Genomic DNA, 14,124 nt, shown 5'->3' with positions numbered 1-14,124 from the left:
GCTATATCAAACTCGGTCATCTCGAATCTAAATGTTCTATAGAAATTTAGCACGAAATGTGCGTCGAAATCTAATTTCTCGCACACTTTTCAACTTAAATGTGTGCAGAAAATAAGTGACCAAAAAGATCTCCCTTCTGTTTTAGAAGGTTTACCATGCATGTAGGAAACATAAAGCCTGAGATACAGAGTTTTTGAGTCGTTTGAATAGTGGCCAGCTCAACAGCTTCAAATTCTTTCGCGTCCTTTTGGGGGAGTTAGTCAACGTGTGGGTTTTTAAGACATCCAATTCAGGAATTCTTATTGATTGCAGTTGCATTTCGGAAAAATCACGAGCGACAAAAAACAGCGAAGCACAGGTTTTGGTGCTCACTTGCCCAACTGAGATAGTTTTAATTACAAGTTACTCAGCTTTTTTCGAATTCTGGTGTTTGCATAATCCTTTACAGTAATCAGATCATTGACTTATACATTCTTCGTTTCTCCGTTTCTAGTTTTATCATAAAACGGTACTTTAGTGTTAAGTCTCTTACCGTATCGCTTAGTTTCCTGGCTTTGCTGTCTTTTCGAAAACTCATGATTCCTCTGTTGATGTTTGCTTTCCGTTCCGTAATCTTATTCGAATATCATGTAAATAACCTGAAGTTATTGACGCCTTCAGTAGGTATTCAATGGTTATTCTAATTTTTCCTGGTCAAAATCCAGCCTTTCTGACGTCATTTAGTATTTGTTTTGTGTTGAACACAATAAGCAGCATACCGTTAAAATGAAAAACCTTTCTTTGAATAACGAAGCAAATTTTGCACGCCCAAAAGAGCGCTTTGTATTCTGTACTCACTGACAGCTTTTTTGTTAATTTTGCAAATAGTTGCTCAGATTGGACAGAGCCCGGAACTGTTTACACGGTAAACAAAATTCCGCTTGGAAGTTGGAAGGTCGTTATATGAAGTTTATGTCCTTAAAAAATGTAGCAGACAACTTCAAAACCATTTCAAGCCCTGCTTAAATTTATACAAAATTTATACAAGTTGTTGTCTTTTGCCATTTGAAAAACCAAAATCAACGCAATGGTTTGCTTACTTAACTCTAATTGATAATGTAATTTACCGGTTCCTTCCTGAGGAAAGGAAGTTCTTGTAGTGCGAAAGAGAATTCATTTTTCTGCTCAAATAGTGCGCTGAATTAATTCTGACATCAAAACTAAAGTGGATCAATTCACAACTGTTGCACAAGTATAATAAGTCACACATGGCAATGCTTGGTTCTCGACTCAGTGTCTTAGAAAAATCGGTGATCAAAACAAATTCAAGCTTATAACTTGAAATCAGAGAGATACTTCTGAAAGCGACATGCAACCGACGAAGAAACATTGACAATTCTGGCGACGAAGGACAGGTGGGACTTCATGGGAGGCAGGCAGGCAAAAGGGGACTGTACATAGCGGAGGTCGTGAAAGGGGAAACTTACTGGAACCTTTTCCTGTCCTGAGAAGAGGTGCATGTCCTCCCAAGAAAAAGATTAGGAATTTTCACGTTCACTGCGCTGCCCTAATCCGTTTAAAGAACTAACAACACGTGCACAAGAAACCAACAAAATTGGACAAATTGACAACCCTTACAAGATAAGGTACGCGTTATTTTGGTTACTTATCAAAGAGAAAAGATTTCGTAACAGGATAATATCGGACAGCCTTCAATGAAAGTGCGTCACCATGATGGGATTGGATGCATTCTCCAAGAATGACTAATTTTTTCAGAGTCGTTTGCGGGTTTGGTAAAATACGACAGAGTCTCTACCATAAACAAAACTACAAGGCAAGAGAATGAAGTTTATTAGAACAGGAAAAATCTACAAAACGATACCTTACAAACTTATAATAAACGCAGCAAGTCTGGCTGTTAAAGTCATCATAAAATAAACATTTAGCCCATATGAAGCTCTTCGTAAGTCTTCACCTAACAGCATCACAGTCCAACAACCACTGATAAACGTTTACTTCATCAGCTCTTTGACAAACTCTGCAAAAGATTGCAAAATACAGCGTCACTTCAGCTCACTCTAAACTTCTGGGACATGTAAAGTTCAGAAAATTTGAAAATAGCGGTTAACGCTCTTTTTCGACCAAAAAGAGAATTTCGAATAAAAAATTAACGTTGTTACATTACGTTACGTTAAGCGATGAAACGTAACGTAACGTTTTCTTTCAGGACACACTTACTGTCAAAGTTGATCCGACCATTGCGCTCCAGAAACTTCACAACTTCTTCAATTTCATCTTTGGAGATCTTGATGTCTTTGCTCTGTTGTGATACCGCCATAAGCAGCTTGAGTAGCTCATCCTTTGTGAAGTATCCTTTGTTGTCAGTGTCATACGCTTTGAAGGCTTCTCTGACTTCCTGCTCGCTGCCTTGTTTCAGCTGTTTGACCATCAGTTCTGCGAACTCCTCAAAGTCGATTTCTCCGCTACCTGCAATGAACACATGCAGATCAAATCAGGGATTTGAAAGAAGGATTTTCTTACGAGGGATATCTCCAGTCTCGACATTCCGGTCCCCCTACAGCTCCACGTTCACCCCCCCCCCCTTCTCACCCCCCTCCAACTTTGTCTATTTTACAGGATACGATTGCTCCACTTGTTTTTGCAATCTAGGAGTGCCCTGTTATTCTACACAAGCTTTTGTCGATGCAAACAGATAGAGAAAAAGAGGCCGATTAGGGCAAACCACTTGAAGGCTATATCTTACATTGCTTCTTCATAAAAACCTGTTGTCCATGCATCAATGTGTAACAACAGGTGGTTAACCCTTGTTTTGGTTTGTCACTCAGAAAAACGTGTTTTCGAGTGCTATGTGATGTACGTATCGAGACAACCGATAACAAGCTGTTCCAGCTTTTGTTTTTGCAGTTAGAAACAACAGCCCTGTCCTAAACTGCTCTATTTCTCAGGTTGAGGAGCGGAAAAGCGAAGGGAAAGGAGAAAAGAAAAGAAATTGGGAGTCCATTCTATATGGGTCAGGCAGTTACCCCACTCCCCATCCTTTCTCATTTTCCGTTAACGTACCATCCTCGTCTACCTCTGACAGCATGTCCTTCACCTCGTCCTTGGTGGCCATCATTCCCAGGTTCTTCATGACGAGTAGCAATTCATCCGTCGTGATGGTCTGGCTGTTATCCACGTCAAAGATCTTGAACGCTTCTTTGAATTCTAGAATGATAAATCGACAGGCATTGGTTGGTATGTGTGAATAACCGAGGTTGTTTTACATTCGCTTGTAAGAGTGGTAGAGTGTTGGTCGAGTGGTCACGCAAGGCATTGCGTGACAACCAAATGACGGAATGCGGTGCAGCCGGACGTGTCGCAAAACCCCTAATATGTCACAAAGTACCCGACTGTATTTGACCCAAGCTGCCACTCAATGAGAAGTGTTTTTGTGCAATGGCATTTATTTCGACAGGAATTATTTACCTAAAAAGATAACACGTACGATAATTATTACTAGGTCCGTTACTTATCGAAACGAGAATAATAATGCCCTAAACAAATGAAAATCTATTAGAAGTTAACTCAGGATCTTTAATTCGCGATCAGATCACAGATTCAAGTAGCTCTTATAAATGAATCATAAAACGAGCTCTCACCCTTCAACTGCTCTGGGGACAGTGACGCCGACTAAAGCAAATGGAAGAGAAACAAAATTAGTGTCACGCAACATAGAATTATTCAAGTGAACGTCACGCAATATACAGTTACCGTCCAAGTTATCCTGGGTTAACTGGCACTGAAAAGCGAATTCAAGAGGAATTTGACGTCATAAACAAGTGTATCCTCTTCATCGTCAAAAATACCAGCCCTGTGTATTGACATTAAAAGTTAATCTGTCCATTCTCAAGTGTTTTGGGTCTTTTGAGGTTTCCACAAATATACAGGTTAAAAAAAAATCACGGGCTTGCTAGGAACTGTGCAAAGGAAAAAACAACATTTACAGCAATAACTATTTCAGTAGTTTTTTGAAAACAGACTTGACCACTGGTAAATACCTACAGAATTTAGTGGCATAAAGAAATTATTGCGTGACTCATTCATGGCACGCGACAGACGTTATCCGCGCATAAGTAGAACATGTCTGTTTTTCTCTGGTATTACCAATTATGGATTAAATAATGACAACAGAAAATTTAAGTTTCCTTGTTGTTTGCGAATTAATGATACGAAGAAAAACTTTGCATCGAGACTTCGTCTGTGTATCATGATCGGGTACTGCCGTAAGAACCGACAAGGATCGACAAGTACGAGAATAGTAGAAAGAATGAACTTATAAAACAGATTTCGAGAGAAATCAATCGTAACAAAGAACAAACTGCTGCTAACTGCTGCCTTTCCTAACTGTCAGTCAGCGCATGTCGAGAACAAGGATTTACTGTCTGAAAATCTCTTTCTTTTGAAATCTAAAGAGAATCAGTTAGTGAGTTATAATTAGTGAGTTTTCTCTCCGTCTGATCAGAAATAGGACATTCTGAGGGACAGACATTCTTCCTCGGCCATTTCAGTTTCGATTACTCCAGCGTCTTAACTAGAGAGAAGTTATGAGTTTTCATGTTTCGTCTCAAATCCCAAGAACGGAGCTACAGCGTGTAGAATAGAGAAAATCACGGCAAGTCGTTGCATTGTTTACATTCCTTAATCGAGAACTGAACATGCATTGAGTAGTTAGCTGTTTGCTCGAACAACGAATGTTTTGCATATTCCTGACCAGTATTTTCATCTGAAAGCAGTCGATCTGCCAGGCATTTTACAGGAATCAAATATTAATCTGTAATCCACGAAAAGGGGGAAATGTACTCGAAGTACATGGGCAAAGAGAAAAATCTATTTCTGGGCGGTGGATTATCTGCGTGACGAAGATGGTGCATTGAAAATCGTCTGTTGTGAATTTGAATCCCTCTAATACCTCGAAATTAATCCACTACCTTTCCAAGGGCATTCATTGCCACGGTCTTCTACTGCTGTTGCGTGAATCTGTTCGTTTTAAGGTTTTACGCATAGGCTTTGTCAACATACAGCGTTAAATTCGACACACAACAACGGCCTAAAACTTTCAACAGAAAGTGACTCGACTCGTTTGAACGCAGAGTTCATAATTGAGTATTCAAATAAACGATTTAAGTAAAATCCACTTACCATTTTGTTGTCAGATGTTCAAATTGCTTAACACTGATCAACAAGAAATTCGCAGCGATCGCCGAGACTGTAGTGGGTGAATGCAACTCGATCTAACACTAAGAATGGTGTGGCAAACAATGAAATAACACAAATTCTCGGCCCTAATTCAGCCTTATTGTATTTCAAATGCGCGATAAATAGATAATTGTTGTGTTCACTCAACCATGTATTGTTGAACATTGTGTCTCTCTGGGGGAGAGGGCGTTCCATTATTTTGCAAATCTTTAATCCTTAGCTCATTAGACACAAAGGCCCAGAGAGAAAACAACTTTTAACGCTACCATACAACTTTTCTAACTAAAATAAAAGCGGAAAATTTATCTTCCCGTCAAATATCTCGATTATGATGTGTTGACAAAATCGTCCCTACACAGGGAGTATAACCCGACCCCCGGTACACGCCAATTACATCTCTTGTCAAAATGTTCGACATCTATGTAACGCAATTGCCGTTTACAAATCTGTTCAACAAAACTCGTCATCTATAGCGCTTTCTTTCTCCCTTAAGAGTTCAAACATTTTTAAGCGAGAATAATTTTCTTTGCATGGTTTTGTTTTGTTCAAAACTCTCCCGGAGTTTCATTTTGGAGAACATGTTTTTCGTTCTAATCGTGACTTCTCGGCGACGTTCGGATATTTAAATCACGCGTTAAAAGGCTGGTCGCTTTAATTTACCATGTATGGGCAACGAATTGGGATATATATCTTGGTTCGGGAAATCATATCCTCGAGATCTTGTTTTTCAAAATTCAAGATCGTTTTCCGTTCTTCGAATTGGCAGGTAACGATTAAACGAAACCGAGCGATCATGGGACATGAGGTACGTGGGCGAATCGCGCGCGAAATCTGCGACTCGCCAGCGAGGCACTTGTCCCGCGTGGCCTATTTTAGCCAAGTTTATTACACCAAGTTTTATACGGGAAGACTTCTCCCCAAGGTCCAACCCCTTACTCATTTGCGTACAGTTTTGTCAGAAAAGGTGCTCTCTCCGTATACCCTTTTTTATTGGAAAAAGTACCCTTTTCACATACCTACTTAATTAAGAACACTGCATCCCTTTTCTAAATTAATGAACAATATTAGAGAAGAACATCAAGCGTTACCAGAGGAGATGTTAACCAGAAAAGCAAGCATCTTATACTAAGTTTACGTTCACGTTGGACTTACATTTCAAATTTCCCGTCCCTTCATGCAATGCCTCAACTTGTGAAATCCCTACCCTTTTATATACCTGAAGCCTGAGAAAGTTACTCTTTACGGGTGCAGCCGTTCCCCGCCGGGTAGGACATTATAAAGAGTACCCCCGGACCAGGCATATTTCAGTCATTTTGTGATATTACACTCGTGATCGTGTTCCAAGTGGTTGTCAAAATCATCGGGAAAAATGTTAAATTTCAAGTCGCAGACAAGTTATTCGAAAATTCACCTAAAGCTTGAGCGAAGTCACTCCTTAGTGAGGGTCCCCTATGTATCGTTTGTAAAATAGGCCATTTCCGAGTTATCTTGTGCGTCTGTTTGAAACCAAGCTCTTGTGCAAACCCTTCATGTGAAGATGTGTTTGATATGCATGAAAATGAACCTGTAGGGAGAATACGTACTTATATGAGTGGTTTCGTTTTGACACAGAGACAAAAGGCACCTCGGAAATGACTTATTCAGTCATGTAAAAATATTGGGTCCTTTTACGTGCCACGAATAATAACCAAACTCTTTCACGTTCAAACAAGACTTCATGTGATCACTTTTCACGTATAAATAGAAAACAAAGTAAAGGAAGATCTTCAAACCTGGCATGACACAATGTCATTCAACCGGCACAGGAACAAATATTGTAAAAGTATGGCTTCATTGTATTTTATGGGCTGTGAAAGGCTGGTGCGGTATTGTCAGTGGTAAAATTGGAGTTAAGCAGCAATTAAAGCCGGATGGGTTTTAGCAGCCTATATATTATTCAGCCCTTAGCGATGACTGTCAGAACCATTTAGGATCAGGCAAGAAGCTGTCCTTTCCAGCAATCTTAATGACATCTTCAGTTGTTAAGGCGACCATTTTGCGGTTGGAAAATTTCATCTGATTGGTTGACGACTTTACAGGGAGTGCCACTTTAAATTTTAAACATTGATCACAGAAGATTCGCGGAAGCTGAACCGCCGTTCTTTCTTTCAAAATCCAGGCAAAATGAAAATACCGCTGATCGCAACTTTCCTTTTGATCTTTGCTATTTATCGCGGTAAGTGTTTACAAAACTTCACGTAACTTAAAAATGAAGGCAGCTAGATAACAGTTATAGCAGAACCAGATAAAGTATTTTGGCAGAATGAAAATGTGCACAATGCTGTTATCATTGGATGAAAGGATACTAAACAAATTTGACCTGAGACATTGCTTTAGGTTTTGGCATCAAGTAGTTCAATACTGATCTTCAGGGCTGGAAAAAACATACCCTGAAGTATTGTTATATTACAAGATGCAGTTTAGAGTATTCACTTATCTACTTATTCAACGCTTCCCGTGCCATAAATACGATAGCTCAGTAAGCTGCAGTGCTTGTCACCGCCTTTTCATAACTTGTAACTCTTTACAGGAAGACTGGAAAACAGATTACAGGATAACTCACTTCGATATAGGCACATATATCAGTTTTCAAATAAAATTCTCTGCTCACGATGTTAAATCGACGATTTTTATTTTCTCTAGCTCAAATTTGAATTTGAATTGCATTAATTGTCCCAACTTGAAATGGATTGAGTCACACGGCAAGCCGACTGAAATGTAAATTACTGGCACTAGGCACCAATTTTACCCACAAAGAATGCATTATCATACATGGACTAAAAGTAACATGATTTTTACTCCGGAGAATGGATCATTTATCAGCTGAGAGGAAAGGAAGAACTGCGTAGTACTTTTCTTTTAGAACAAGGAGGCTAAAATGATGATTTTATATAAATTAAGGAAGTGAAAAATAATACTGACGACGACTGGCGACACGCACTGCAGTAATTTGGTATACTGCAATCAGGTCCAGGACTGATAAGAGCATTTCAATACATTGCCGAGGCAGTCCGAATCTTTGAAATCGGAAGAAAGCTGGATCTGTGAGGGCAGAATTTGCCAATATTTGTAACCACAGAAAAGCCAATAGTGAGAAGTTTAATAAAAGTTTAGTAACCATAGTAATTACCTGTCTATCTGTATCATCGTGCAACAAATGTAGTGAGAACGACCTGAAGTTGTAAGTAGTTAATATTTACGAGCAGAATAACTGACTTGCTTATGATGGAATAGCCTGGAGCAACAACGAGCTCATTGGCAGCCAATAGCGGCTTAAGATTACTAAACGAAATATTAGATTATTTGTCTAGAGTCCCGCACGTGTACAAGTTTTACAAATTCTTCTTCGTTACGCACCCGGTGGTGGGACACCGGATACAACTATCCTGTTTTGGGTTACGTTCTGGTTACGTTCTGACGATGTTCTTGGATTAAAACGCTGCTGTGTGCTGTTGATGTCTCTGAAGATACCATCCATGTAAAGCCAGTAAAGGCCTATCCAAACGGGAAATGTTTAGTGACCAAACATCATCAAACGTTGTTTGGTGACCAACCATGTTACCGTTTGGCCACCTTGTTTGGTGCTGTTTGATCGTGTTTGATCGTGTTCGGTCTTGTTTGAAAAAATTTGAAGGCCATCAAACATTCCATCAAACAACTTAAAACATTTCTGTTGTTCTCGTGTTTGATGGGCGATGTTTTGTTCGTTTGGACAGCCGTACCAAACATGTTTGGCGCGCGCATGCGTTCCACGCTTGCTCAGCGGCCTGTATCCATAGTTTGATCTGTGTTTGATCAAACATGTTTTAAATGTTTGGCCACTCACTTCAACATCAGCATGTTTGGTCACCAAAAAATGTTTGATGATGTTTGGTCGCGAAACATTTACCGTTTGGACAGGCCTTAACAGAACCCAGCCTCCCTGCAGCCAGGGAGTTTCCCCGGGTTTTTGGAAGAGTGCTTTTCCCAGGCAAAAAAGCCTGTTATCACAGATCGCCCACGAATAAGTTTTCTTCAAATTTTTAGTTCAAACAATTCAAGTAAAGAAAACGGTTTTGAAATGTTTTTGTCTTCATGCCTGGCGATTAATTGGCCATCATGGGTTATGAGCCATTATACCATGCTCTACAAATGCAGTAAGCGCACGCGTGACTTTTTAGGGCGCTTTTATTTTTATTTCTGTTTAGTTTTCTATATTTTGGATCGTTTTAGATAAAGCACTTATTCCAATGTGACATAGTTATAGCCAAGTCATATCCAACGCTCGCTCGTGTAGTAATTGTTAAATACTGCGTTCTAGTTTGCAAAACTCGTTTGAAAAAAGAATCAACCATTTAGTCGATAGTACGATACTCGTGCTACAGTAGGTCAGTAACGTCTATGAATTCGTTTGCAGTGTCGAGCTTGGCATGCCATTCGTGTTCCAGCGTGAAGTCATGGGAAGATTGTATCGAGACGAAAACCAAGTGCCCTCCGACTAGCGAACAGTGCATCAAATTCCATTTCAAAGCTCGCATAGGGCAGGTGTTCTTCAAAGGCTGCGCTCAACAGCTCACATGCGACAGCACCAAGAATCCCATCTGCAAAGAAGGGGCGGGATCTGACGTCACCTGTGATATCTGGTGCTGTGACGACAACGACAACTGCAACGTAAGCTCAGCCTTACATATCAGTGGCTTCATATTGTTGTCAAGCGCCCTAGCGTCGTTGTTGGTATTTGTTCTCGTGTAGAGAGGGCGTGTTGGAAGGAGATTCCTGTTTTGACGCGAAGTTGATTTGGACGTCAAATTAACTGTATACTTGCTTGTAGATTACGATTATGTCCTTTTCTAGCATGGGAAATTTAGAGAGGATGAAAGAGGATAATACTAGTTTTTGCTTCATATCGTATCGATCTTAATTACGCCGGTGTAACACATACAGCTGTAGGGCAGCCATAATGATCTTATTATCAAAGAACCAAACTTTTAAAAAGAATTGTTTCCACGAGCAGAATTCCGTCGGGTCCAGTTTTCCCGATTGTTGGTAGAATGGTCTTCGTGTGCGCTTTCCATTCAACCTTCAAGGTTATTTATTATCTTTATTTCACCTAAAAATGCCGGTTTGAATTTCCGAAAAGCAGCATTTTTCGGAATTTCTGGAAAAGAGGACAACCCGGCTCGAGAGGTATATCCGCCCTAATTTTCGTAAACTTCTCACCAGAAATTGGAAAGCGCCCATTTAGATAATGTTATGCTCGGTTTCGTCCGCTAACTGATCACCTTTCAATATTTTCATTGTTGTATTTTCTTATTTCGAGCAAGGGTGAGTGCAAATAAAGATTGATTGAGTCAAGAATTAACGATTTGAATTTCTTTATCAAAAATAATTGTCGTCAGTTGACTGCACTTCTCTGACTAAACTCGAAATCATTGCATAATTATTCAGCAAACAGGAGTGACGTGAAATCTGTTAGTTTGAATCTCCTCATAAAGAAATGAACGAGACTGCTGGTTAGTCAAGCAGAAAATAACGTCTCATATGTAAACATTTCGAGAACTCAAACTGTGGTTTCTTTTTGAATTAACAACGCTTATTCTTTGCCTTATCTAATTGGCCGTTGGATGTGACGTAACTGAACGGTTTTCATTCAGGGCTCAATTTTGTCCGTTGCATTCATCATTTGGCTCAGGGCTTGAACTGTACTCATCGTTTGAAATCCAGGATACACAGATCTAATGAAGATGAAACTGTGGATGGATGGCGCTTGTATTCTCTACATATCTCTTCCACTTGGTAAGTGAGCATATTTTGGTCCCAGCCTAGTATTTTTAAAATACCACGGATGTCACGATCTCGATTTTGACGAAGCCCCGAAGAATTACATAGTGCACCATAGATGCTTTCGCTCCTTTTGCGCTCCTCCATTTGACCGATCTGCCAAGAAAAAAAAGCCAAGCAGCTCAGTAGTTGTCTTGTTTTGACTGCCAAGGTCCCTAACATTAGTCACTCGCTTTGTTTTGATTGCGATGCTGTCAAAAGAATCACGGTTTGCCCTACAGGGGTACCGTCAGGTCACGGTATGTTTGGCAATTGCAATCGACGTGTGTAATAACGATTTACCACGAAACTCTATGTTCATTCTGTTTAAAGTTATGAGTTTTGCTACAATCGTATCGAGCTTTGTAAACTTAGGAACTTCCACCCACGTATCAATTTCGTTTTTTTCCGTTACAAATATCATTGCGGAATGCGTACAGTTGAAAGAACCCGTTTCAATATCCACGAGTCAAAATGCCAACAAAACATTTGGTCACGAAATCGCGCTTCGTTTTTCTTTGCAAAATAGTGTCGTCTCTCTTTAGTTTTTTTGGCTTTTCTTACCCTTTTCATCTTGGTAAACATTTTGCAAGTTTTAGGGAAAGATAAAAATTGAAGTTTCCTTAAGACTTTAAGCGCGCTGTGCATCCAACCACAACAGCTGAAAAACCAGACAAAACGGTTGTTCGTTTATAACAAAGGAAAAATTTTAAATCGAACCAATTTAAGATATATCAACCGTTACATCCAAAGCTTTACATCTAGAGATAAAGGAACAATAAAACTTGACAGTTTCAACCTTAAAGGGTTAGTTTCACTACAAAGAGGGCAAGGAAGGTTTGCCCAAAAAAAAAATCCGAGAAATATCTGTTCCGGTCGGATGCATTGCAAATAGCGCTAAAAGTTCGCGTTAACTATCGGTAATAATATTAGCTTGTCTGCTCGGTTTCATTATCGGCTTTACAAAATTCGAAAATTGAACGCACTAGCTAGAATCATTCTGCTGCGAAACTGATTTCGCTTTGTCCTTTTATCTGGCTATTTTTCAGCTTTTCGCTCATCAGTTGAGGAAACTAAAATCCATACCCTATTTATAACCAAAATGGGCAAAATCGATACCCCGTTTATGACTAAAACGGTTGAAAAACCCTAGCCTTTGGGGCAGCACATGCCTACATAGCCCATGTAAGGTAGTACACCTCCCCCCCCCCCCCTGGGGCGAACTTATGGTCCATATTTTTAGCAAAGTGGGTACTCCTCCCACTGATTCCTTGCCAGAAGTTTCTAGACCTTTATTTGACATTCACATTTTCCATCCTTTGAATTCCTAACCTGCTTTTACTGACAGCTTTGGCCCTTCAATGCCAGGAGTGTACGAACTTTCCGGGAAGCTCAGGATCCAGCCCGTGTGACAGTGAGCCTGGCAGCATGGCCTGCGGTCCGTACCATGATAGGTGCATGACCGTTAGGGTATCTCATCCTTTTTTGGGCTCCTTCGAGATCAGGAACTGCTCCTCTAGCATCTCGTGTGACCCGAACAGTGAATTCTACCGTAAGTTAAATTTAACTCATTGCGAAGGTTATGAAGTAAATTTTGGATCATAAGCCTTCCTCTTTCCAGAGAAAATTTTCCCCACCTCCAAATAACGAACTGTACTTGGAACCTCCAGACTAGTTCTCCTTTTAATTCAAGAAGGTCTGAATGGGTTTTGCTGGAATGTCAGTTTTCATATAATTCTTCAGCGAATTTCTCAGTGGTCATTTAAGTTTTCAGCCCATTTTTCAGCTATCGGTAAATTCTGTAGCTCTCAGACCTCAACTATCAGTTGAAAAACATGTTATTTCTCTGATGACAGTTAAACTTTTAACCAGTTTTCAGCTATCAGAACACCGTCCCGATCCTCATCTACGTCTATGGGAACAAAGAAAAGGAAACAATACAATTCTTTTATTACGAAACTCGGTATTTGTATGAATTTTTCTTATGATCGGTTGTTACGAAAATCCCTTCCAGATGTGACCAGAAGCGAGTTTTTGAACGCAAAATCCAATCAGATAATCAGTAACCCTTCCCGATTTTAAGCCCGCCAACCACTAAATGTTGCGCACCCTCTTGAAGTTGAAAATTATCCGTTTTTCTTTAAACTAGTTGCACCTTATACTAGTGATGCGGTTTTTCTTTCCAGTGTGTAACTTTGGCGGCACGTCTGACTGTTCTGTGGACTGCTGTGGGGGTGACATGTGTAATAGAATTTCTGGAGATGCATACTCTGGCCGTTCCGCAGCTTTTCTTCACAAGTTGTTTCCAGAACTGAAACGTGTGCCATAATAAATAATTTTAATTGATTGATATTTACAAGATATTGAATAATCAGTCCCAACATCGCATGCCAGAGCGCAATAAACCCTATGTTTTAAGAAGTCTCCGGCTCTGACGTCACCTTAGCCTGGGAGGAAGCTCTCTTTGGGTTGTGGGGGGTGGGGGGGGGGGGAAGGGAAGGAGAGGGAGGGTTGCAAGCTCTCCTTCTCCCCTTTCCTACCTTATCTCCCAAGATAGCTTACTCATAGGCTAACGTCAACCTGTGGTACGTCATGTTGTAACGACAACAACAGCTTCAACTGCAGTGATTGTCTGGCTTTTGTTAGCGTAACAGCGCATTTCATTGTTTGTACCCTCAACGTAATAAATAAAAACACCGATTTGATGCCGATGGTTGTAGAGTTTTATCTGTTGTAGCTTTTGTCTTCGACGAAGGGACGTTAAGGGAGGGTGCCATGAAATATCGTCATTTTACCGGTCATCTTGACTCAACCTCACTGAAATATAGGTCCGCAATGTTTATACGCATGTGCCTAGCGTCCGGAAGGCTTGATACATTTTGGCAGCGCAGGGGTAAAGGAAGAGTGTTTATTGGGAACGGGATATTTTGGTACTTTTCCTGACAGAGTACTCATTTTATTTGTTTGTTTTTTTTTGGTTGGTTAGTTTTTTATCTGCAACATTTTAACTGCCCCAAAAAAACTCATTATGAACTCAAAACTACATGCCAA

The 14,124-nt window shown here is 40.1% G+C and overlaps 3 protein-coding genes across 3 annotated transcripts; 2 read left to right on the top strand and 1 right to left on the bottom strand.

The window, feature by feature from the left end:
- Window positions 1–1,807: 1,807 nt before the first annotated feature.
- On the bottom strand, window positions 1,808–5,319 carry LOC110043209 (uncharacterized). Its single transcript, XM_020748647.2, has 5 exons — window positions 5,179–5,319; window positions 3,639–3,669; window positions 3,061–3,204; window positions 2,218–2,466; window positions 1,808–2,017 (listed from the first exon to the last, which is right to left on the bottom strand). Exons 1-5 carry the CDS (start codon window positions 5,179–5,181, stop codon window positions 1,992–1,994), a joined length of 453 nt encoding a protein of 150 aa, XP_020604306.1. The 5' UTR covers window positions 5,182–5,319; the 3' UTR covers window positions 1,808–1,991.
- A 2,002-nt stretch (window positions 5,320–7,321) lies between these two features.
- Window positions 7,322–10,611, top strand: LOC149110403 (uncharacterized). Its single transcript, XM_089292238.1, has 2 exons — window positions 7,322–7,450; window positions 9,671–10,611. The coding sequence occupies exons 1-2, from the start codon at window positions 7,399–7,401 to the stop codon at window positions 10,003–10,005; spliced, it is 387 nt and encodes a 128-aa protein (XP_089148364.1). The 5' UTR covers window positions 7,322–7,398; the 3' UTR covers window positions 10,006–10,611.
- A 288-nt stretch (window positions 10,612–10,899) lies between these two features.
- On the top strand, window positions 10,900–13,782 carry LOC110043116 (uncharacterized). The gene is made up of 3 exons (XM_020748529.2): window positions 10,900–11,049; window positions 12,422–12,625; window positions 13,260–13,782. The coding sequence occupies exons 1-3, from the start codon at window positions 10,992–10,994 to the stop codon at window positions 13,400–13,402; spliced, it is 405 nt and encodes a 134-aa protein (XP_020604188.2). The 5' UTR covers window positions 10,900–10,991; the 3' UTR covers window positions 13,403–13,782.
- Window positions 13,783–14,124: the final 342 nt, after the last annotated feature.

Source organism: Orbicella faveolata, unplaced genomic scaffold, assembly GCF_042242905.1.
Source record: "Orbicella faveolata isolate gen_17 unplaced genomic scaffold, um_ofav_v1 contig_24, whole genome shotgun sequence".
NCBI lineage: Eukaryota > Metazoa > Cnidaria > Anthozoa > Scleractinia > Merulinidae > Orbicella > Orbicella faveolata.
Note: the sequence above shows the minus strand (reverse complement) of the source record. Positions and strands in the feature narration are given on the sequence as shown.